Source organism: Astatotilapia calliptera, chromosome 23 (assembly GCF_964374335.1).
Source record: "Astatotilapia calliptera chromosome 23, fAstCal68.1, whole genome shotgun sequence".
Lineage (NCBI taxonomy): Eukaryota > Metazoa > Chordata > Actinopteri > Cichliformes > Cichlidae > Astatotilapia > Astatotilapia calliptera.
The window spans coordinates 21,136,439-21,160,293 of NC_137443.1; the positions used below are offsets into that span (position 1 = coordinate 21,136,439).

Sequence of the window (23,855 nt, forward strand, 5' to 3'; positions counted from 1 at the left end):
AAACACGACTTGACGAGCTTCCTGCTGCTCTGAAGTGAAAGCTGCCGGCAGCCGTGCAGCTGTCAGGCCAGCTGATCATCCATTACTGCCTGTTAGTGAGCGAGCGCCAACATGTTTCCCGGCAGAGCCAGCCAGCCAGAGAGGACGTGTGTTTACATGACGACCATCATCCAATAAGACTTCAGGTCAGATAACTGTGGTGCGGGCTTTTCAATTATAATCCATCAGACGGATCATTTAACAGATAAATCTACAGTCTCAACACTCAAGAGGGATTTTTATTGTCAAGGGACGGGTGATTGAAATTAGAGTCACTCATGTAAACTCACCTTGACAAGTAAACACTGGCGATAATCATTTGAAGCAAAGAATACTTTAAGATTGTTAAGAAAATATATTAAGATGCTGAAGGAAAGAAAAGAGGAATAAAGAACCTGTGACAGTAACCAACCAAGAAAAAAAGATAGCACTGACTAAACCTCTGAATTATTAGACACTTTAAGCCTTAAGAAGGCAGTTGGTGGAATTTGGAGTTGGTGCATGCAGCTATTTTCATACAGATGTTAGTTTTTATAAGTAGCTGTATGCTCAAAAAGCTCAGCTGTTTAGTTATTGTTTCTTCAGAACATCAAGCTTGTTGCAAAGGTCAGTGTCCTTTCCTTCAGTTCTTTATTAGAGCTCTGATTTAAAAAATAAAGGATACTATGCGCTGGATCTATTTTGTCTACACTTGTTGGAGATTTTCTGAGCGTTTGAGTCCAAAATGTGAATGTCTGGAAGCTTAAATAAGGTTTTCTTTAATGGTCTTTATATTTGATTCAGTTGAATTTTTCACTCTGAAATAAAAAGTTTTCTGTACATTAAATGGAAGGAAAACAATTTATTAAGCACATAAACTGCTCAGCTGTTTCTTATTTCACTGGCTTGAAAAGTCATGCCCTTCACCTGGATCAAGGATTCGACAGAGACCCTTTGGGCCAACGCCTCTTTAACCATCTGAGACCTGATATGTTGTTGCTAAAGATAACATGATAAAGGTGAAAACTCTATCTAGAATCTCTCCAAAAATGCTAGATCCAGATCAACTCCTAAAATTTATCACGCCTGTGGGGCCAAGTAAACCTTTGTTAAAAGGTTTTTTGTCCATAGCTTTATGAGTATCCCTGCTAACAAAAAAGGAAAGCAATAATAACTTCCACAGCGGATATGATCGTTCAAAATACCCCTGAAAAATATGGTTTAATATGGCAATTACATCTGTACAGACTGTGAAAGCAAATGTGATTAAAAAAAAAAGATACATGATACAAAATACATATATTGCAGAGCAATATTTAATTTTAAAGTGTAAAAGAGTAGGAACAGAAGGATCTAATCCCGCTTTTGAATTTCTGTCCATTTAAACAGACAGAAATTCCCTACAAAGCCCCAGTTTTAGCTTTTAAAGGGTCAAAATTGTTTTCTGCCCTTCAGTCTGTTTTTATCCTTTCTGGCTTAAAGTTAGATCACTACTACCTGAAATAATCCTCTAGCTGTTCTGTATAATTAATTTTACGGATATTTTCCACTAGGGCTGGGTATCGTCACTGATTTCTAGCATCGATTCGATTCCGATTCGATTAGAATTGGGGGAATTTTGCCTCAGACAGTCAGAATATTATAATTCAGATCATGCATCAGTACATTTCCATGTTTTTATATCTACAAAAAGAAAGCTGACACTTGCGAGACTTTATCAAGGGTGTAAGCATCACAGCAGATGCCTTTGTGTCAAAGTAACTGAGGATAAAACACAGAAAAACATGAAGGTGATTTTCCTGGCCTGGGATTTCTAAAAATATTCTGCAGTAGATCAAAAACGAAAGAAAACCATGGATCAACATATGAACATTATGCTGCTGAAGTGAAGCAGAGCAAAGTCACAGAGGTTGGATTAGAGACACGGCCAAGCGTTTTGCAATTTTGCATAATTTAAAGTTTTAATTTGCTCAGTAGCCTTTTGAACAGCAGATATGAGGCTCTCTGTTCGGAAGTAAGTAAAAGGAAAAAAAACAGCAGCCGACATCACTGTAAACAACGGTAGACTTGTGCGTGACAAGCAAGTGAATAATGCAGAAAAAAGATTTTTAGACAGGAAACTGTTCTTGAAGTACACTGAGTGAGTGAGAGAGAGAGAGAGAGAGAGAAGTGTGATTTTATTGTGGTGGAAGCAAAACAGCAAAAGTCAGAGGGAGTCCATGACGATGTGTTTGTGAAGCGTAGTTTGGATCTTCTTTTGCTGCTGGTTCGGTCAATATTGTTTGGAGTGAGATAAAACCTACAGCTTCAGAATCAGCGCAAAAAGGGCGTAAACACAAAATCAGCGAGCTGTCGGCTTTCAGCCCCGACCGTGTCCGTGCCATCGGGTGAGAAAGGCGACATCTCACTGATTCTGATCCGTCGGTGGTAGGGGTGGGTTTTAATAATCGATTCATCGATTAAAAGTGATTCTGGCTTGGATAACGTGATATCGATTCATAAAAATTCTTTTTTATATAAATGTATTTTTCCTTTTGCTCACTTCCCTATATCCCCATGTAATGTCTGTGCTATATGTGTAAGGTCGGGGGGGGGGGGTGTCCCATTTCACTGCAGGGCAACCTGCATGTGACGAATAAAGCTTTGATTGATTGACTTCCGAAAAGAAAACCTAATTTCTGCCATTCAATACTGAACAAATGTAAACTTTTTAAAATTATGCAAAATGCAAAACGCTTAGCCGTGTCTCTAATAAAACCGCTGTAGAATAGAATAGAATAGAATAGAATAGAATAGCCTTTATTGTCATTGTACAGAGTACAACGAAATTGGAGTGCCACTCCCTTGGTGCAAGTTTCAATAATAAATATAAATGTAAAATATAAAAAGTACAAAAAAAACAATCGTAAGTACTCAAACAATAGTATGTACAATATATACAGGATAGCAGCATAATATAATGACAGTGACGGTATGGAATAGGTTCAATTGTTTTTGTGCTTATTTACTACGGTGATAGCTCTGGGAAAGAAGCTATCCCTGAATCTGTTTGTCCTGGTTTTATGTGACCTGTACCGTCGGCCTGACGGTAATAGTTCAAACAGTTGGTTGCTGGGGTGAGAGTAGTCCTTGATGATATTGCCAGCTCTGCTGAGGTACCGAGAGTTTGCAGTGACCTCCAGGCTGGGCAGAGAGCAGCCAGTGATCTTCTGGGCTGTGTTGATGACCCTCTGCAGTACTTTCCTGTCTGCAGCTGAGCACCCTGCATACCATGTTGTTATGCCGTACGTTAGGATGCTCTCTATGGTGGCTCTGTAAAATGTCACCAGCAGCCTCTCCTCCAGGTTGTTCCTCCTGAGCACTCTCAGAAAGTGGAGACGCTGCTGGGCCTTTTTAACCACCGCTGTAGTATTTGCAGTCCAGGAGAGGTCATCAGATATCTGCACGCCCAGAAACCTCATGGAGTGTACCCTCTCCACACAGCTCCCGTGAATGTAAAGTGGGGCCGGGTCTGCTCTGCCCTTCCTGAAGTCCAAGATAAGCTTCTGTAGCTTCAGAGGTAATGTTCATAAATTGATTAATGGTTTTCTTTCGTTTTTGATGTACTGCAGAATATTTTTATAAAATCCCAGGCCAGGAAAATCACCTTCATGTTTTTCTGTGTTTTATCTTCAGCTACTTTGACACAACGGCATCTGCTGTGACGTTTACACCTTTGATAAAGTCTTGCGTGCTCAGCTTCCTTTTTATAGATACAAATTATAATTATAATATTTCTGACTGTCTGAGGGAAAATTTCCCAGATTCAAATCGAATTGAATCGAATCGAATTGAATCGAATCGATTCAGGACCTTGTGAATCGGAATAGAATCGATTCTAGAATCAGTGACGATACCCAGCCCTAGTCGGCGGGTCCGCGCTGTGTGTTTACGTCTTTGTGCAGAATACCTGCTCTCATTTACTGTTTTAGCTGTTTGGTGGTTGTTGTAAATTGTTTGAGGTTCAACCTGAAATTCTGGCGTTTCGGGCAAAATAAATTTATATTAAAAGATCGATTCAGGATTTTAAAGAATTGATATCACGTTATCCAAGCTAGAATCAATTTTAATGGATAAATCGATAATCAAAACCCACCCCTAATTTTCACAGCCTGACATCAAAAATGTATTCTGATGTGTTTTGGTTGCATAATAGAAGAAAAGAATTAAAAATCAGTGGGGAAAAAAATGTTGCTTTCATCTACATTTTGTGTTAATAGACCTCTCTGCATTGAATCATATCTGTTATTAACCTCTGTCTCTCTTCCACAGCATGTCTTTCATCCTGTCTTCCTTCTCTCACCCCATCCGGTCGCAGCAGATGGCCCCGCCCCTCCCTGAGCCTGGTTCTGCTGGAGGTTTCTTCTTGTTAAAGGGGAGTTTTTCCTTCCCACTGTCGCCAAAGTCCTTGCTCATTGGGGTCATATGATTGTTGGGTTTTTCTCTGTATCTATTATTGTACGATCTACTGTACAATATAAAGCGCCTGGAGGCGACTGCTGTTGTGATTTGGCGCTGTATAAATAAAATTGAATTGAATACATTTTAAGATTTTACCTGAATCCTAAAACAAAAAGTGAAATATTTTTGCACTACAGGATCAAAAGAGAAAGTAAATTGAAACAAGACAATGGAGCATTAAGAGGTGGATGGTTGATCACCACCAAACGAAACTGAGAGATGAACCAACATCTTTCACAGACCTTCACCTAAACCCGGGTTTTGGGGAGGGAGACGTCAGTGGATTAATTTTGTCCATTCATCCTGAGGATGACAAGCGATCAGTTTGTGCGAGAGGAAGGCTAATTGAACGCCACGTTGAAATCCTCATGATGGGTAATATCTTTCATTATTCACCTCCCCGAGCTTAGTGACACACTTATTTTACCTTCAGGAGGAGGAGAGGGGGGAGCAGCTATGACAGCTCACAAGGTCTCCACATTGGAAAATAGATGTGGGGAGATAAATACATCCTCAGATATACTCTCTCCCCTCCGACTGAGGCACTTCTCCGCCCTGGTGAAGTATTGTGGGGTAGTGCTTAGGAAAAGGTCGCTAGCTCCAGGGAGCGGGAAGATGAAGTCATTTGTTAAGCAACAGAAAACGTCCGAGGGCATCAATGAGGATTCTTCTCTGGAGAACAAAACAAAGGGGCATGAAGGGTCTGTGTTGGGTTTCAGTCGGAAAGAAAGCAAACAAGGATGGATAGACAAATAGATGTAGACAGACAACCCCCCAAAAAACAAAACTCCCCGAGACACTCTCTACCTTCACTTCTTTGCCTCGGTTGAAGTATTGTGGGGTAGTGCTTAAGAAAAGGTCGCTAGCTCGGGGGAAGCCAAGAGATGAAGTCATTCGTTAGACGACGCATCGGAAAGGCTCGTACCTGAGGGTCTCTGATTAAAGACCACAGCTGTCACATGTCCGGCATGTTCGAGGACGAACATATTGCACAGAAAATGATTTCTGAGGCGTAAAGGTGTGCTCACAAGACACAACTTTTACCTCTTTGTCTGAAGCTAAAACTGAGGAACATGAACAGTAACATGAACCATAATTCCTTCTTCCATTGTGTGAGTCAAATTAGAAGGAAAACTTTTCTCCTCTTGGAGGCTGCCTGCCTATTGATACAGACTAATCTACTCTCTAATCACTCAATCACCCCCCTATTTTGCTCAGACAATGGACTCTACCGGGGCCTCCTGAAGAGTGTGACAGCGGATCTTGGAGGAGATACGGGGCAGGCAATATCACTGGACAAACCCTCCACAGAACAGGATGATCTCAAAGGAGCTAAGGCCCTTTTGTTCTTCAACGTCCCTCGAGAGCAGGAGGCTAAATTAGAGGTGTCACCCCCCGCCGACAGAGGAGTGCGAGGGGGGTGACGAGAAAGGGATCCCTTCTGTATCGTGGTGGCCATCTGATCCAGCCTGAGCAGCGTCTGCAGGTCATCTATCATCCTCTCAGACAAGAGGACAGAGTGTGAAATGTTCACTCCTCTAATCTCCAAGAAGACAAAAAGAGAAAATAAAGGAAAGGGGCCGATGCTGTCTGACTTACTCCAGGTAAATATCCTCTTTGTGGGAAGCAACTGAAAGCTCTTTGACCCCCTGCTGCAGGTCATAGTAGGTAGATCTTCTTCACAGTGGTTTAGAGTAGACTGGTGGCGTTTGTCACAGATTAGAAAACGAATCAGAAAATCCGGGTGGACTTTTCAAAGGCAGTCCAAAACTAAAGATCATGTCTTTATGGATGACTTGAAAGTGCAATCACTAGGTCCTGGAATTAGGCTCTTTTGAATGTAGGAACTTTTTTGCAGTTTTACTAATTGTTGAAGACAATGTTGCCTTTGAGTTCTTACAACTCAAATCTTTTTTCACCCTCCAAGATATGATGCGACACTGACAACTGCCACTTAAAGTGTAAACAACGACAAAACATCTAAACATCTGTGCTACCAAGATGGAAAATTAAACTGTAAGAACACAAAAAGTAATTTTGCTCTACCAACCACTGAACTTCGTGGCTCCCAATACTATAATTCCTGGAATTCCATATATCCATCGCCTTTGGTTTATCTGAACTTGGGCAGCAAGCTAATCAAAGATTTTTTAGAGATCCTTCTTTCAAGCTTCTCGCTTTCCAGTTCCTTCTGGGAAATTCCATAGCATTCCCAGACCAGAAAAGATATATAAACTCTTCAGCAGGTCGTGGGTTTACCCTGGGGTTTCTTCATATTTGGGCTTGCTTCTAAAACCACCAAAGGGAGCTATCCTAACTATAAACCTGAACTACCTTTCAACATTAACCACTGGCATTCTTATCTGGTAACTGTCTGCGGATGCTTAACCTCCAGGTATTTCCACGAATGGCTTAGTCTGAACGTCGTCAGGGATTGGTTTTTAGAAAGTGTACAGCTAATGTGAGCATGCTAGCAGGTAGTCTTCCATTACTGTTCTCTTTGTCTCCTTCTCTCATCTTGCAATGTATTAATGTATTTCCGGTTTTCAAACTAAATATGAATCAAACATCACTCATTGATACCTGACAAAAACAAGCCCTTTTTGCTTTTTCTGACAAAAGGTTAAAAATGTGATAATAAAAGTCAAATTATTTATGATGGGTTTTGCTTGAGAATTGACATACAGGGTGTTAAGTGCCTGCATTTAGCGTGGACAAGGTTTTTTTCTTGTGTTGAGAAAGGTTAATGTAATTATTTTTGGGCTTTTATTTGACAGTGAAAAGTGAAATAAAATAAGAAATGTGGGTGGGGAGGCTATTAATGACACCACATGGAGTTTACATCTTGTTACTTTGTTCCCACAGATTCGTCCACAGGTTGGTGTTTTTGCACTTAAAATTGATTGAATATTCATTTTTCAGCCAAGACCCTATTTATGATTATTTCTTCGCAAACTAAGGATTAAAATCAAATTAAACTGTGAGTGTTCTGGATGCAGAGTTATTAAGATTTATTTTCCATGATTAAAACAACAAATAAAGGAAACTGAACGGCCCTGGTGGAGCTCCAGTTCTTTTGATTCATTTCTTTCCATGTGGTTCTTGACCTGATCACTACAAAGGATGACAGGAATTTAAAAAAACAAGATTTGTTGCCTCGAAGTAAACAGTAAAAATCATTAAAAAACCACCACAGCAGAGGGAAAACCCCATAACTACCATCAAAACACACTGACAGCCACGCAGCAGCTTCAGGCTCCATGACAAGGTCACTGTTGATGAGGCAAGGACAGCGAAGGGCAAGCCCAGGGGAGCAAGACGCAGACCAGATCAAATAAAACACCACAGAAGAAGAGGGGGGCTGAAGAGGGGCTGATTTATCTGATAAGAGTTCTGGGTAATTAATTAGAAACTCAATTATCCAAACCTTACTTCAGCAGTCTCAATTCATTAGTGGATAAAAAACCTCGCCCCTCGCTCGGCTCGACGCTCGGTGAGAGACAGGATGTGAAGGAAACATGACTCCTCTTCCTCTGCGAGAACCCTTCAGGTCACCGCCGGGCACTTTTGTCCAGCTTTTCATCAAATAAGTGTAACAACACACCCAAACACACACACTTTCTCATACGGTGTGAAACAACAAAGCGACCACAGGGACACTTCCAGCGAGCTCAGAGCAACACCTCCGTGCCAAACAAAAACTCGGGATTGCTCCATGGAGACTGCCACGCAGCGGCGTAATGAGCACAGTCTAAAAATGCTCTTTGATTGACGCCTGTGTTCCTTGTTTTAATTATTTCTCAAACTAAAAAGGGAGAGACATCCCTCCAACACATCTTCCACCCACCGCCACCACCCCCCAAAAAATCTCATTTCCAGGGGTTAGTGTGCATGACAAAAATGTCATCATGGCCAAAATGGCTCCGAGCGGTGACAACCTTTCCCAGGGAAATGATATTTTTCCAATCCGGCGGAAGGCGGATCATGTCACCCTCGTTAAAGCCTTGATAGCAGGTCTTTAATATTCACCGTCTTAATTAGGGCTGCAGTTAATTTCATTAAATTCTTTGGCTGCTAAATGAAGCAGATTATGAGACATCTTTTATTGCGAAGCGTGAAATTACAGCCTGCCCGCTGCCAATGGCGGGGCGAAACTAATGAATTACAGGGTAAATAACACCCGAATTAACCATCCAATTTAACTCCTTACAAAGCGCCCAGCGCCGAGGGGGGACGAGTAGACTTGTCAAAACCACCCAGCCCCGTGCTCGTCTGCAACCCCGCGAGAGGCAATTACAAGCACGACACTAATCAGCTCCTCGCAGGAAGAAGGCGACAGCATCCAAAAGCCTTGAGACTTCAGACTCCAAGTGGAGCTCAGGAGGAGATGCAAAATGTTCATTTACAGGAGGAGGTCGTCTCGGTGGAGGTCAGGGAATCTATTAACAGTTCTTCTACAAAGCATCAGCGCTAAAGTAGGGATGTCGGACAGGTCAGAGATCTGTTTGGAGGTTGTAACATTTCTAGCTGCATACTTGGAGCTTAGTTTGAAGTCCTGGTTGGAGAGTTCTGAGGTCTAATATGAGTTTTACACATCTGTTTCCTCTAGGTGGGAAAACAAACAAGCCAGATATCTTAGGAAGTCTGGAAGACTCATCTGCAGATGTGCAAAAAGGTAATCTCAATCAGATAGATGAGGCAACCAACATGACAACAGAGTTACGATTAAAACTACAAAATGCAGCACAAAGGTCAAATACTGATAGACAGACTGCTGGGGAGAGGGATTTCTGTTTACAGGAAGCACATCAAGTAAATGGCAGTGAATCCGCATATTCAACTGACCGGAAGGTAGCTGGCATAAACATAAATGAACGCACAAAGAAAAATGCTATCTGTTGCTTCTAATTTTCTCTCTGAGAGATCATTTTAGATGTTAATACAGTCCACATCACAAATCTTTGTAGCTAGCAATGCAATGCAGAAAAAGAAGAAGCCCTGGGAGTTACAGTTAGTGAACATGTGGTCCTAACAGGCCGCTTTAGAGCCACTAGCAAAAGAACCATGCAAATTAACACATAGTAATTTGGGAATTCAGCTGAACAAATAATTACTTATTTATCAATTTATTATTTTTTTCAATATCTGTTCAGGCATTTTCCTTATTTTTTTTAATTTCACTTCATTTTACTTTCAGTTTGCTTTTTCTTTGCATGCCCTTATTGTTCCTTAATAACTAGATAAATGACAAAGTAAATAAATAAAGGAATATAAATAAATGTAAAGGCAAATTAAATTAGGATAATCAATTTATCAACTTTTAATTTACATTAATTATTTTGATGCATTTAATAGAGTGATTTTTTATTATTATTTATTATTGATTTTGGCACCTGCAGTCCTCCATACTTTCCTACCTGAAGTTTACATGAGTTTTTAAGCAAGGTAATTATCATACTGATGACAGAGGCCTGTGAAACTCATGAATAAAGTAAGATAAAAAGGATCCAGAGAAATATTCAAAAATCAATTAGATAAAGTTTTAAGAATTTTAAGTTTCTGTTTTGATTTTGGCAGTGTTTGTCCTCCCTATTTCTCAGGTGAGTTCAGTGAACCTTCCCAAAGTAAATAAAGGTTTACAGAAAAAAAGAGGGGGAAAAAAAACCCCAACAACGAGCACCTCTCCAGTGTGTCCGGTCCCAGAGGCTCGGCTGCTGTGTCGAAGGAAATTAATTTGTTAGATTGTTGGTTTTCAAAGCACCTCGGTCAGCCGCTTGACAGAGACATGAGCGAGCCTCTCCCTCTCTCTCCGGTAATTATCGGCTAATTAGTGGCGTGGAGCAGATGTCGGAGGAACCCTGCGCCGTCAACAGCCTCTGTAAACAAAGCTGGACGCATCCGCTCACTTCAAAAAAGAAGAAGAAGAAGAAAAACAAAAAAACGACCAATCGGGTGTTGGTACAGCCAGCATTTCCTCTGTGGCTTCGAGTCGCAGTGGAGCATCTTCGCAGGAGGTTTCAGCTTCAACACCACATGTGTTTCCTGCTTTGGTTCATCGTGCAGGTGGCAGACGTGAATGTAATCCCTCAGAGAGTTCATTAGCATAAACATGTTCATTATTAAATCAAATATTCATTACACAATGGTGAGCGGATGGATTGGAAAATTTCCAGGTTATAATACCACATTTGAACGCACCACTCTGGAGCTTCACTTGCATTTGCAAACATATTTAAGTGGTTTACTCCTCGGTGGTTTAAAGAAGTAAAGAAGTAGGAACAGTTTATATGTCCTCTTGTTCCGGCTTTAGACAGCAGCTCAATAACCCTTCTTGTCCTCACAAACAGCACCGCATGATAAAAGTGATGTCACTTCCGCTGGCACAAGCCGTACTTTCGTGTCATTACAGCCCGTCATGTAGCTCTCAGTTGTTGTAACCTCACACGCTTTACTGTTGCTGCCAAAGAGGTGTACGGAGATCATAAATAAATAAATAAATTGACTGATTAAAAAATAAAATAAAAGCAAAGCTGAAGTGATGCTGTCACCATCTTCCAATGTGGAAACAACAACATTATATTGTATAACAGGGACATAACACTTATGTGGCTTTGTATCACATTTAGACAGAGATCATGTTAGCAAGCAAGCTACGCTTAAGAAGCTAGCAGCTACAGTACACTTAAACATAGCAGGAAATTTGACTATCCAAGAAAAAACATGTTCAAAATGGGCAATATATTTGATTCATGGAGGGTTTGTTTAGTTTCAGGGATCAATTGCAACCCTGAGTTGTTTTTGTTTACGCTAATGCTAGCATGTCTGTTAAATGAAGCATTTTTAAGCTACGTCACATAACAACACCTCTGAGAGTATAAAACAGAAACCTAAACCTAAAGACCTCTGGTTGTATAGAAGAAAACAGCCCTCGTCTGCCTTGATCTCTGTCCTTTCCTGATCAGTTAAGGGGCTCAGTTTTTATTTTTAAGTTTTACTGAATAAAACATGATGTTCATTAATATGTTTTAGTCTAAGTGTCAGAAAGGAGGATAAACTTCTAGAAAGGAAACCGAAGGTCTTAGAATTACTGTGTCCTGATTAACTGACTAATCACTGGATCAATCAGAAAAAAATGGGCCGGTTTTCTTTGTCTCATGAAACCAAACCAAGTGTCTTTACTTTTACTGACAGTCTTTGTGTCATTTTTTTACACTGAAAACCAGACAAGAAAAAGAAAAACTAGAGACAAACCTTCGCTGCTGTGAATGCTACTCATGACCAGCGTGTTTACGTGTTTGTGTGAATTTGTTTTGGCTAATAGTGTCAGAGTCGAGATCCGCCCTGTTCTCATTACAGCCACAGTGACCTGGCCTCTGTCTCTGTGTGTGCGTGTATGTGTGTTGTCTTAATGAGCTCTGGACTCTCTTAACGAAGGCGTTCCCCTTTAAGAAGTGAACCGCCGTCACCTTGAGTTGTCGAGTGTCACGCTAAGAGTCGCTCTAATGAGATCAGGGCGGGCAACAAGTGGCTCAGACACACACACATTCAGGTACAACACATACACAGGTGACACTAATAAACTGGAAAGAAGAAGAAGGTGACTGGTGACAGTGAGAAGACAGCTACTACTCCAGAAATTCTACAGAAACTCTATAGAAGAAGACATTAAAGTCCCCCCCTCTTTCTGTTTGATTGACAGGGCAACAAACATAATAGAGGTTTATTCATTGAAACATTTATTATGAAGCTTCGATTTCAGATTTTCATTGTTTAGTGAGGACCTTGATGCTGCTTTTTAAGGCCAGCTGCCTTCTACCTCGACAGTACAATGTTAATCAGAGGCCAGTTTAGTGGTCATGAGATCAAGATGGGTTTTGCAGAAAGATTTCAGACTGAAAATGTCCCTGACAAATTTAATTTAAAGTAGGAAAAGTTATCACAGCCAGTGAAAGAGATGTTGTATAATTTTTACCAGCAATTTGAATGGTGTGAACTGCTTCTTTCTTAAAGATGAAGCTTAAACCTCCAAAAAAAAAAAAAGAAAAAAAATGAAACTAAGCACCAGAAATTGCCCTTTCCCTAATGTCCACTAGGGGCTGGCTCCAAAACTGAGGCAATCACCATGTTCAAATATCTAACTCGACAGCACAAATAAACATTACAGCTTGTTACAAAAAATGTCTTGTATTCTATTCATAATGGCTGCAAAGGGGGTTAATTTTACTGTGTTTGGATTGTTGTGTGTAGTTTTGTAATAAATAGAATTACATCATCAGCATATAGTAATAGCTTATGCTCAGTCTGTACCTTTCAGGAGATTTTTAATGCAGTTATTCGTAGCATTTTAGTAAACAAGTTAATTACTAACAACTCACTAACTATCATCTGTTCCTGTGTCTATATAGTTTATGAATAGAGCTCGCTAATCAGGCATCAACATGGTCATAGTCATAATTGAGGTTTTATAAAGCAATGGGTGAATCCACACCTCTGGGTTATTAAGATAAAAGCTACTGTTTTGTTTTTTTTTAATTTAGAAATGTTTTATTTTATTTTTTTTGTCATGAAAATTTGTAGAGTCAGCAAGGCGCCTTCTATGGGTAAAGATGCCAAATTTGAATAGTGGCTTCTACTAGTTACACACAATTTGCCAATTTTTGCACATTTCAGGTCAATAGATGGTAGTTTAATTTAATTTTGTTTTATTTTTAATTTCAGTGCAGTTTAATTTAATGTAGCCTGTTTATTTTCTCCTTTTATGAGCTTTTTTTAATACTGAACATTTCAAGGTGCAAGCAAATAAAATAAGTTTAGTAAAACACCTGGATGAGAAAATAATGGGTTCGTGCTTCGAGACTAAAAGGTGAGGGAGAGAGTCTCATTAAAAACAAGTGTGAGTACGATGCTAATGACACACACACACACACACACACACACACACACACAGAGATGCAGACACACATACAGAGTAAAATGGAGTGCAAATGGAGCGATAATGGGGAAAAGGTAGTTGAACCTTGAATGTGAAAAGCAGCCTCTTTCCTAACACACACACTGTGCATTTAAAACACACGCGGTGTAATGAGGCAGCAGGTCAGCGGTGTGTTGAGCCAGTGTCGACACTGAGGAGCAGGCAGGAGACGAGGCGAGAGCGGCCACAGGGAACCATCAAATCAATTAACGTCCACTTCCAAAAAATACAACAGGAGGAAGCTCTGCGCTCAGCCTCGCAGCGCCTCCTCCTCCTCTTCTCACTCTGCTCTGGAGGAGGCGGAGTCTGCGTCCAGCTTTATTAGCATGAATTTGGATAACGAACAGTGGTCCTCTGACTGTGAGGTTAGGATGTGAGGCGAACAGAAACATTTTTCACCTGATGAAATCTGTAGTTTCATGTGTTCACTACATGTTAATATTTCTGGATCGACATCAAGCATCCAGAAGAAATGAAATAATCTCAAAAAATCTCAATATTCAGATTTTAAATTTCTCTAATGCTTCGAGAGTTATTTTAGTTATTATTATTATTTATTTAAAATAAAAGGGTGCTGGCGACACCTTTTTATTTTTTTATTTCACCAAAAATTATACATTTATACATTTTCTCGCTGACACTTCAATTTTAATTTGAGTAAATTATCTTTTTTTCATGTTTTTGTTCCATAAATTTTTTTAATTTTGAACTGAATTGGAATTAAGTCAAGAGAATATAATTGTTTCCTAAATTTTTAAGATGCTTAAAAAAAGTTGACATAGTGAGAAAATCTCATTTGTTGTTAATCTTTGAGTTTTTGTTTTTTTAATTGAGTTTTTCCCTCACAGTATATAGCCACTATTATGTTTTAAACCAGTTATATGATCCTCTGATAGCACACACATAGTTAGTACTGTTATGATCTCAGATAATTACTGTAGAATAACGTCTTAGTGAGGATACTGGAAACACAACAGCTGATTGACATTAAAATACTGAAAAACCAGAGATAAGTAAAATAAATTTAATTTGGAATGAAGTAACCAGTGATTTAGCAGAAGTCATAATTCCCACATGACCTGAACACAGCATAGACTAAAGCAGCAGAATAATCTGTGTGAACGTAATGAGGTGCTCGTTTAAAAATGAAACCTGGCACGTTTCAGCTGAGCTCCATTTTCAGATGATTAACAACATAATGTAACGTCTTTCTGGCGCTCAAACAGCCCGCTGAGATCCACCGCTGCATTACCACCACAGAAGAAGAAAAAGAATAAGACGACGAAAATGCAATTGAAGCCACTGGGAGCTGAAGAGGGATTTTCACACGTTCTGCTGCAATTACTGTCGACGCCGCTGTGCGATCACAGCGGGCTCGTTTCTTAAACGCCGACCCCGAACACAAACAGCAGCCCCTCTCTCGCTCTCTCCTGTCGAGGCGGCGCCTAATCAGAGATGCGATTTGTTCATTAGGAGAGTACAAACGAGGCCGCGGCAGCGACTCGAGAGGCCACGATTAGAGCTCGCTAATTGCCTGATTTGCTCGTCAGGAGACCCCCTCCTCACTCTCTGCTGCTCCACACAAGGGGAGCTTGTTTGCAACAAATTAAGAGCCACTTCAGGTGCTCTCCTCGCTGTCGCAGCAGGGACGTTTCGCAGTGGAGACGGTCGCCTCTTTCCTCTCCTTCTTTCATTCCTTTAAAACGGCGCGATCAAGCAGCTCAGGAAGGAGAAGAAGTCCAGAGAAAAGGAAGCGGCTTTGAAGGGAGAAGAGAAGCGGGAGATGAATGGATGAACAGAGGGAGGGGAGGAAGAAACAGGAGTGACGGCGAATCCGTCCCTCTCCTTCTCCTAATGATCTGGTTGGAGGACCCAGGAGAGCCCCTCACTCTAATTGATGTCAAGTGTGTGATTTCACTGTTAATCAAGGCCGAAGCTTCAAACACACAGAGCGAGCGAGCAGAGTAGACAGGAAGTCTCACCTGTTTGATGGGGATGGCTCGCCCGCTGCCGATGCTGTCGGCTCGAGCCTCCAGGCCCTTCTTGTCCTTGTCCGCCTCGTTCGCCTTTCTCGACTGTGGAGAAGACCAGATAAGAAGAGTTAGTATCAACACATCAGGCAAAAACCACAACATATCAGTTTAGTAAAAGTCAACAGCTACTGCAGACATGTCTGATATGTAGAGTGATTAAATCATCTTTAGTCAAGAAAACTCTAAAAAATCCTGGAAGAGTTCAAAGAGAAGGGACTAACTGATGATTCAGTTACTAAAAATATACTGATTCCAGTTGACTGATTATTCATTTAACATGTCATCAAACAACAAAGGCCAACTTGGGCTTAGACATAAAAGTACCAAAAGCTGCTACTCGATGTCCACTAGAAGCTGGCTCAAAAAGCCAGTCAGTCCCCATAGACTCACATATTAAAATGCCCAACTTTACACCCAAAATATATGATGGCTGTAAAAGCCAGCTACAGAAACTGTTTTGATCTCAAAAAATATATTTCCCCCATCATACAGGATAGGGGGTGAATTTCTTTACAACTTACCTGTTTAAATTGTATTAAGTTGAATTAAAGTGTTTTTTATTAGGTGCAGCTGTAGCTGCAAAGCTTTACCTCAGATAGCTGGAGTCCCTGAAACTGGACTGTGTTTGAACTGATTGAAATTTTATAATAAACAGCATCACATCATCAGCATACAGTGACAGTTTACTTTCAGTCTGTGACTTTGCTCTTTCAGTTCGTGCTCAGTAAAATGTGGAAAATATTCACACCAGCTATTTTCCAACAGCTGATGAATCTCATGTGCTCAAACTGGAAGCTCTGAAAGATTTTACAGTAGGAAAGAAAAAAAGAATGAAAGAGCGACTTTTTTACACGACTTTAGGGAGTTTTAAAACATGTAAACATGATCATTTATAAGGTCAAGAGGACGTAAAGTTCTTTCTCAATACCACAGACAAAGAAAAAGAAAAGCCATTTGTGCATCAAGCCATCAAGTCACCACGCAAAGCAGTTTGGTTAATCTACAGGTGCTTCCAAGCCTCACGGGTTTATCATGAAAATGTAACAATCAAATGCTTGGGAGGAACAAGAGAGTAGACACACGCACACGTTTCACATTTGATGTCAGAGAAAATAATACTCTTTTGTGACTTTTATACTTTATAGCAGAAGTCATAAAACAACTTTGGATGCAGTCTATGATAATCTTATGCTATATAAAACTAAAACAATTTAGCTTTAACAAAAGACTATGACTAAAACTAACACTAAATTAGCTGTTACAGTTAACATTGCAAAACTGAAACGGGCAGCAAACTGCAATCGTGCTTTATTAAAACTATTTCTGGGACTCCCATATAGCGAAAAATCAGGTATTTCAAAACTGTTCTTGGATTTAAAATCAGGCGTAATAATGAGAACATTGAGTGGGAACGTTTGAACCTGGACAGATTCCTAATATTTAGTCTCTTTTTATAAATTTACACGCAAAAGCTTTGTGATAGATTAGAAATGATGTCCATAACTACAAAACCGGAAGTCTGGTGCAATATTTTTTTCCGTGGCTTCTGTGGGCTGCGTGTTTGATGGCGACTCACGGTGAAGAGGTTGGAGCGGCGTTTAGACTGCTTGCGGACGGGTGTTGGCGTGTTGGTGGTCTGCGGGACGTCGATACGGAGCTCCTTCTGGCTGGTGCTCGGTGTTGACGGCACAGATGACGAGTAGTCGCTCAAACTGCCGCCACCATTACTCGTCTGAAAGGACGGAGGAGCAGAAAAGCAGGAAAAGATCAAAGGAGAGAGAAGGAAGCAGAGTCATATTGTTTTAGGGTGAAATCTGAGAGTGTTTTGAAAATGGGGGGTCATGGCTAAGGTGCAGTTTCCTGGAGTACTTGACAGTAATCAGACAGAGCTGAGAGAGCACAGAGGGCCGTCTGTAAGGACAGCGGAGAGATAAACGCCACTCTCTTGGGGGACGCGGGAGCTGAGCGATGGCTTTTTAATGAGAAATCGATGCAGGACTGAAGGATGAGGATCGAAGTGTTTAACGGCCTGAAGCTCGAGCTGCACACAGTGTGGTTCAGGCAGATGTTGGAGCAGTTTGTTTGTTGTTCATGTTCTCCAGGAATGTGTTTGATTTTTGATATAGGCGTCTTTGCTAAAAGCTATGAACACTGAGTGCAAATGTCTCTTTATTTCAGAAAAATCTGATTGGTTTAATTGATCATTTAGACTAAAGGTCCACTGAGGATTTTTTTTCCAGAGCTTTCAGCTTCATCTCACCATGCTTCAGCAGAGATAGGCTGTGATTTACTGCCAAGACCAAGATTTTATTGCCCTTAGTATCTAGTTAAATCAATTCATTCACAACAACAGTCTCCTCAAGCCAGAGGAAACCCCAACAGTTAATGGCCCACTTTCAGCAAAAACTTAGTGACGGTGGAAAGGAAAAACTCCATTTTAACAAGAAGAAACCTCCAGCAGAACCAGGCTCGGGTATCTGTTGCGACAGGTTGGGGATGAGAAGAGGGCTCTAACTAAAAAGCCCATTTAGCAGCTGTTCATATCGTCACATGACCTTCATCAGCTCAGACACAGTTCACCAGGTCAGCTAACTCATTCAAACTCTATGGGCTGGTATGGTAACACCTAATGTTACAAATTAACCATCACAAGAAGGATTCATCAGCTCCATTATACTAACTTCTGTATAATGTAATTAGTGCAATGGCACAAAGTGAAGGTGTTCAACTACAATCAAAGAGGCTAGCTGACAACATGTGACATGGTGCCTCTTTAGCTGACTGATGAACCAGCAGTGCTATGTAATGACTGTAAACCAATGTAATGCAAATGTGACTCTGTGTGACCTCTGACCTGGCTGATGTGGACGGCTGACACTTGTGTGGCGCAGACAGACGAGTGACTCGGGGAGTTGGGGAGTGACTTGCAAGGCCCGATGGACAACTGCTGTTTCTTCCTGGTGGCCACGATCTTCTGGGCAACTGCAACACACAAAACACACACAAATCAGACCAAAGTACACCGAAACACTCAGTGAGGTCCAACAACCAGTGAGGTGACTACAAAAAGAAAATATCAGTGCTCAAAGAGGAACATGGTGTCCCCCTTTTAGGTTTTAAAAATCAGCACCACCTACTGCCTGCTGTCATCATCACATCCTCGGGGTGAAGTGTGTTCATGTCTGGCATCATGTAAAAAAGAAAAAAGCGTCTGTGTCTGGTTTTATTGAGCTGTAACCAGCCCCTCTCTCAGTTTGGTGGTTTTATTAAAGTGTATATAAAGCTCAGAGGAGCCGTTTTACAGTCTAAAAGCAGCTAAGGGTTTAACCCAGGAGCCACAAACAAGGCAGTGAAAGTCACCATTTACATTTTCACTTTAATTTAGAAGAAAAAAAAAAAAGGGGGGGGGGGAATCACCTTTTGTCCATTAAAACCCAGAATACGTCTGAAACAAACGTGTCTGTTTGAATTCCTAATTCTTCTGTCATTGTTTTAAATTAGGCATCTTCCACATTATAACCACATGGAGTCTCTTAACATCATTTCTACTGATGTTTTTATGATCCTCAGTACAACTCAAGTCAGGTTGAGGCAGGGAAGATCCAAGCATTCTCTCCTCTGATTGGCTGCTCATAATGGCTGGGGGAGGAGGGTTCTTCATTGACTGACGAGGACCTTTTAGGATATTAATGGGAGAATAATGACTGCTCGGCACTGTTGAGAGTGGTGGAGGGCTTCAATGTCAGATTTATGATTTAAAATCATACAGTGGTCAGACTAAACCGCACTCTTTCACTTATAATGTTGAACGTCTTCACCAACATCAGCTGGTGTCCTGAGCACCACCCTGAGGGGACAAAGTACTGCTACATTATGACAAAAGTTTACCCCTCTTCAATCCAATGAAGTGTTTTTAGCTCAAGAATCAGCAGAAGTTTGATTTACACCACTAAAAGTACGTTTTTGGAAGGCTAGCAATTTTCAATTTAAACGGTTGTTTTATTTGTTGCAATCTGGTGGTTTTATAGAAGGTGATATAAGTTCAAACACCTACTGAAAGGGGCTAACTGGTGGCAGGCAAAGTATAGCTTATATATAGTCCTAGAGACCGGTAGCTGCTTCCATGTGAACAACTAGTTGCTAAGTTGGCAATTGATTGTTGGCTGTTGCTGGGTGAAATCAGTTTCAAAGAGAGTGCTGCACAAAAAACCTGATTGCGATTGGTTTGGTCACCCGTAGATGCAATTGCAATGCCAGCAACCTCTAGCAACTACTTGCCAACCTGTTGGGGACTGCACAATTTTTTCTAGCCGCCCATGGTCGCCATGGAGCTATTAACTGGTCTCTAGGCTTGTGTGTCTGAGGCTGTATGTGGCTACAGCTGGTTTAGCCCTCAGCAGTATATTTCTCACGTTCTCTTCCTGTTTTTCTAATATGCAGGCTGACAGTAGCAATCTAATGTTGACATATATAATTAGCTCCCAAAATCAATGAAAACGTTAAACATTAAGTTGGAATAAACATAGGATAGCGTAGTACTTATATTATTATATTTCAAAATTTCAGAGATTTCCCCCTAAATATCGTCTATTTGTATCACGTCTTTTTGTTTTTCTAGTATTAATTAAATCTTTCGAAATTTCTTCTGTTTTCTGACAACAGTCCTTTACAACTCCTGGAGGAAAACCTGGTCCTTTCAAACTGAAAACAACAGTAAAGGTCTTTGGTTGAATGGTGTTCACACAGCGCGCTCAGTCAGTCAGTCTCACCAGCCTCCGTAAATAATTACACTAAAATCTGGTCCCAGCAGGTCAGCACCAAAGCTCGGAGCGATCAAACTGTTGTGTCTGTCTGATGATGTGCTGGTGGAGCCGAGTGTTGGACAGGAGACAGGAGAGAGTTAAGACTTTAGTGACTCCATTATCTCTGTTCCAATAAACACTGGCTTGTTTCATGCTCTCGCAGATGAAGCCATTGTTTTAATTGGGCTCGTTAAAGGCCCCGGCTTCGTTAATGAGGACCCAGTCGTAAACATTTACCTCCAGGTGACACGGGGCCGAGCCAAGGGCAGCAAAGAGAGAGAAGAAACTCGGAGGTGTTTAAAAGAAGCCTCTGCGGCACGATGGAGCCATTCAGAACAAAAACAGACGATGAAAGGGAGCGAGTCTGATCAAAAATCGCTGCTTTTAGCTCCACGGGATCAACGTTAATGCTGAGACGGTGATTAGCTTGTTTGATGAAGCTTGGACACATTTGGTCTGACACTGATTGCGGGATTTTTCTACTGAATTCGCACCAACAGTTTCTCCTTGATAAGAACACTTTTGTAATTGTCCTCTGCAAAATTTAACAAACTTTCACCACCAGGGGGCACCCATTTACCAGTGTGTGTATCTTGCATAATAAAGGTTACATATCGTATCAGTTGTTATCTTGTGGTGCAGACTGGAATTACAACAAAGTACAGTCTACATCACATCTGTCATACTCAACGCTTGGGGGCCAAATCCAGCCATGTGGCAGATTTAATCCAGCCTAATGATCAATTTAGGTTTTAAAAAATTGCAGAGTTGCCATTTTTATATTTTATGTCGATTCATGTCATACTAGAGGCCTCATCTGTATGTTGCATGTAGACTACAAAAGGTCAAGATCCTTTTATCTTTGCTATTGTATTGAAAATACCCACAGTAATCTGATTTTCATTTTCATGCCTTTAAGAAAAAGAAAATTAAAGATTGATTATGTTGGCAGTAGATTATTGTTTGATTAAATTGTTTAATGGATAAACGACTGTTCGTTTACTGAGGCCCTTTTGGGATATGCAACATCATCCAGGACAGTGGGGATGGACTTGTAGACTCCTGGATGGATGGACGGATCTCCTGCCTTTCAAGTGTGTCCCTTTGTAAAAATGAGCTTGACAGCCCTGGTCTAGCTCAGCTTCAGTTTATCTGATTTTGATCAGTTTCTGGAACGTGTGAAATGATTTTGAAGTTCTCAAATCATCTCATATCACCAGAGATTTTCACTGTTGTCTTTATGTGAATGACTCTTCTTCTTCTTCTTCACCAACACATTTTTGTTTTCTTCTGGTTTCGTATCAGCTGCACAATGAAAACAACATCAACGTGCTAACTAACACTGCAAAATCAGTGGACGAATACTAGCTCTGTTCTCCAGTGGAGTTTGTGCTGACATAAAGGAAGGATAAACACTTTTTTAGCATCCGTTCTAACAAATTTAAACATTTGCACTTCCTTGCTACATAATATTTATAATGGCAAAACACTCATTAGTAATTCCTACTACTTATTTCAGTTATTATTGGTATACAGGGACACGTTCCTGGAAGTGGTTTCACTTTTGATAGGCTCATGACGGCTAAAGATCGTCCAATATTCATGTTCATCTAATTAATAAATCCATCCCAACAGATTTTTTTTTTTGACAAGGGTAAAGTAAATAGATCATTCAAGTGTTGGATCATTTAACATCTTTAAATTTCTTGTTTTGTTTGAGCAACAGTCCAAAAACGAAACATCTCCAGCTTTTACTAACACCATTTTTTGGAGTTTTCGCTGGTAACGATGTACTGATAGTGACCAGTGGTCAGTTAATGTAGCTCCAGTTAGACTTTTGGCCCTGATCAGAACAAAGTTTGAATCCCAGAGTGAGAAAGTCACAGAGGACTGAGCCTCTCACATGCATGTCAGCGTGTCCGTCCTGCACCTGGCAGGCTGTATATTACTTTAAGTGTTAAGAACAGTTATGATAAGGCTGCGCTAAATATTTAAACTGCACGGTTAATGCAATTTAACTTTATCCATCAATCTCAGTTCTGCTCTGAGAAGCTGCCATTTCTTCTAATGGAAACGTCTCCCCTTTGATCAGATTTATGACGGGGCTGCACCGCCAGCTCACACATAAAGATGAAGGGGAGGGGGGCGGAGCTGACTGCAGCGTTTCACTCTTTACATGTTAAAGTCAAACACCGCAGCTGCTGCAGGTGTGCTATCTGAACGTGTGGTGCTTCAAGGTCACATTAAAAAAAGAAAAAAGAAAATGCTGAGCCAAATGTCACGAAACTTGTTGGAACGGTGGATCATGGTTGGAGGAAAAAGCCAGGAAATTCTAGTATGAATCCAGATCAGTTTTCCTAAAGTATCAAAACAGGAAATTGACTTTGGTTTGATGTTTGTCAAATGACAAAATTATCTGTTCATGTTTATGTGTTTGTTAGAAGTAAAGCTTTATTCAGGAGTACTTTAACTATTTAAGAACAGCCAAAGGAAGAAACCATTAATGTTCAAATCCAGATGACTTGAGCTCGGGTGGGAGACTTTTTTAATGCTGTTTTTGCAAAGGTTTAAATCCATTTGTTTCAAAGGCACCGTGGACACGCGTGTAAATGTAATTTTTGGTTTACTCTCTACTTTTATAAACCCTGAATTTTCAAATCTGATGTGCAGCACGTCTGCTGTTGTTTGGATGACAGGAGCTGCATAAAGGTCCAGTGTAAGATAAGCTACTCTAGTATAACCCAAAAATAAAAACTGTGCAGTCGGCTCTTTGCAGATTAGTGTGTTTGTGGTGTCAGTGTGTGAATATTTACACACTGGATGTGATTTTTATATCGCAGGAATGTTTCTGAGTGACTGTTTGACAGAGCGTGTGTGGTCATTAAAGCTCGTTAGTGAGCGCTAACGAAGCATCCTCAGTCTGCACTCTGACATGGACCAAAAAGAAGAAGAAGGAGAAGAGGAGGAGGAGGACCCGCGCGTGTGTGTGTGTGTGTGTGTGTTGGGGTTCACGTCGGTGTAATTAGGCTAATTAAATTAGTGCGCTGATGGACGAGGGAGTGCAGGGCTGTCACCCTTGTGCTCCTCCCCCCTCGATCCCTCACACAGAGGTCACCCCCCCTTGCCCCGCCCCTCTCTGACTGGACCAGGCTTCACTTCCCATTACAGCAAATTACATGTTAAACATGTTAAACACACACACATGCATATACACACACACTGAAGCCCAGCAGAAAACAAAGACGACTACAGATCACAGCACAGTTGATTCAACATCATTTCAACTCAGATTTGCGCTAAAATTTAACAGTTTTAATTAAAAAAATGCTAAAAATTTTAACCAATTTTATTTTTTTTATTAACAGCATCATTTACAAAATCTTATTATATTTAGGAATAGTTTCATCATGCTAGAAAAAACTTGGAGTTTAAAATGGTTTCTTATATGATTAATGTCCAAATGGTTTTGTGTAATTTTTAGAGCTAAAATGCAGAAGCATAAACAGGTTCCAGCAAAGGTGTGAATGTAAT

The 23,855-nt window shown here is 40.6% G+C and overlaps 1 protein-coding gene across 7 annotated transcripts in view; it reads right to left on the reverse strand.

The window, feature by feature from the left end:
- The window catches only part of agap1 (ArfGAP with GTPase domain, ankyrin repeat and PH domain 1), a 139,519-nt gene that overhangs the window by 59,029 nt on the left and 56,635 nt on the right, over positions 1-23,855 (reverse strand). For all 7 annotated transcript variants that reach the window (XM_080297830.1, XM_026158516.2, XM_026158518.2 and 4 more), the window contains 3 exons: positions 18,377-18,504; positions 17,099-17,254; positions 15,472-15,564 (listed from right to left, as the gene is read on the reverse strand). In XM_080297830.1, coding sequence (XP_080153956.1) covers positions 15,472-15,564; positions 17,099-17,254; positions 18,377-18,504 — 377 coding nt within the window. The remainder of the gene's footprint in view (positions 1-15,471; positions 15,565-17,098; positions 17,255-18,376; positions 18,505-23,855) is intronic.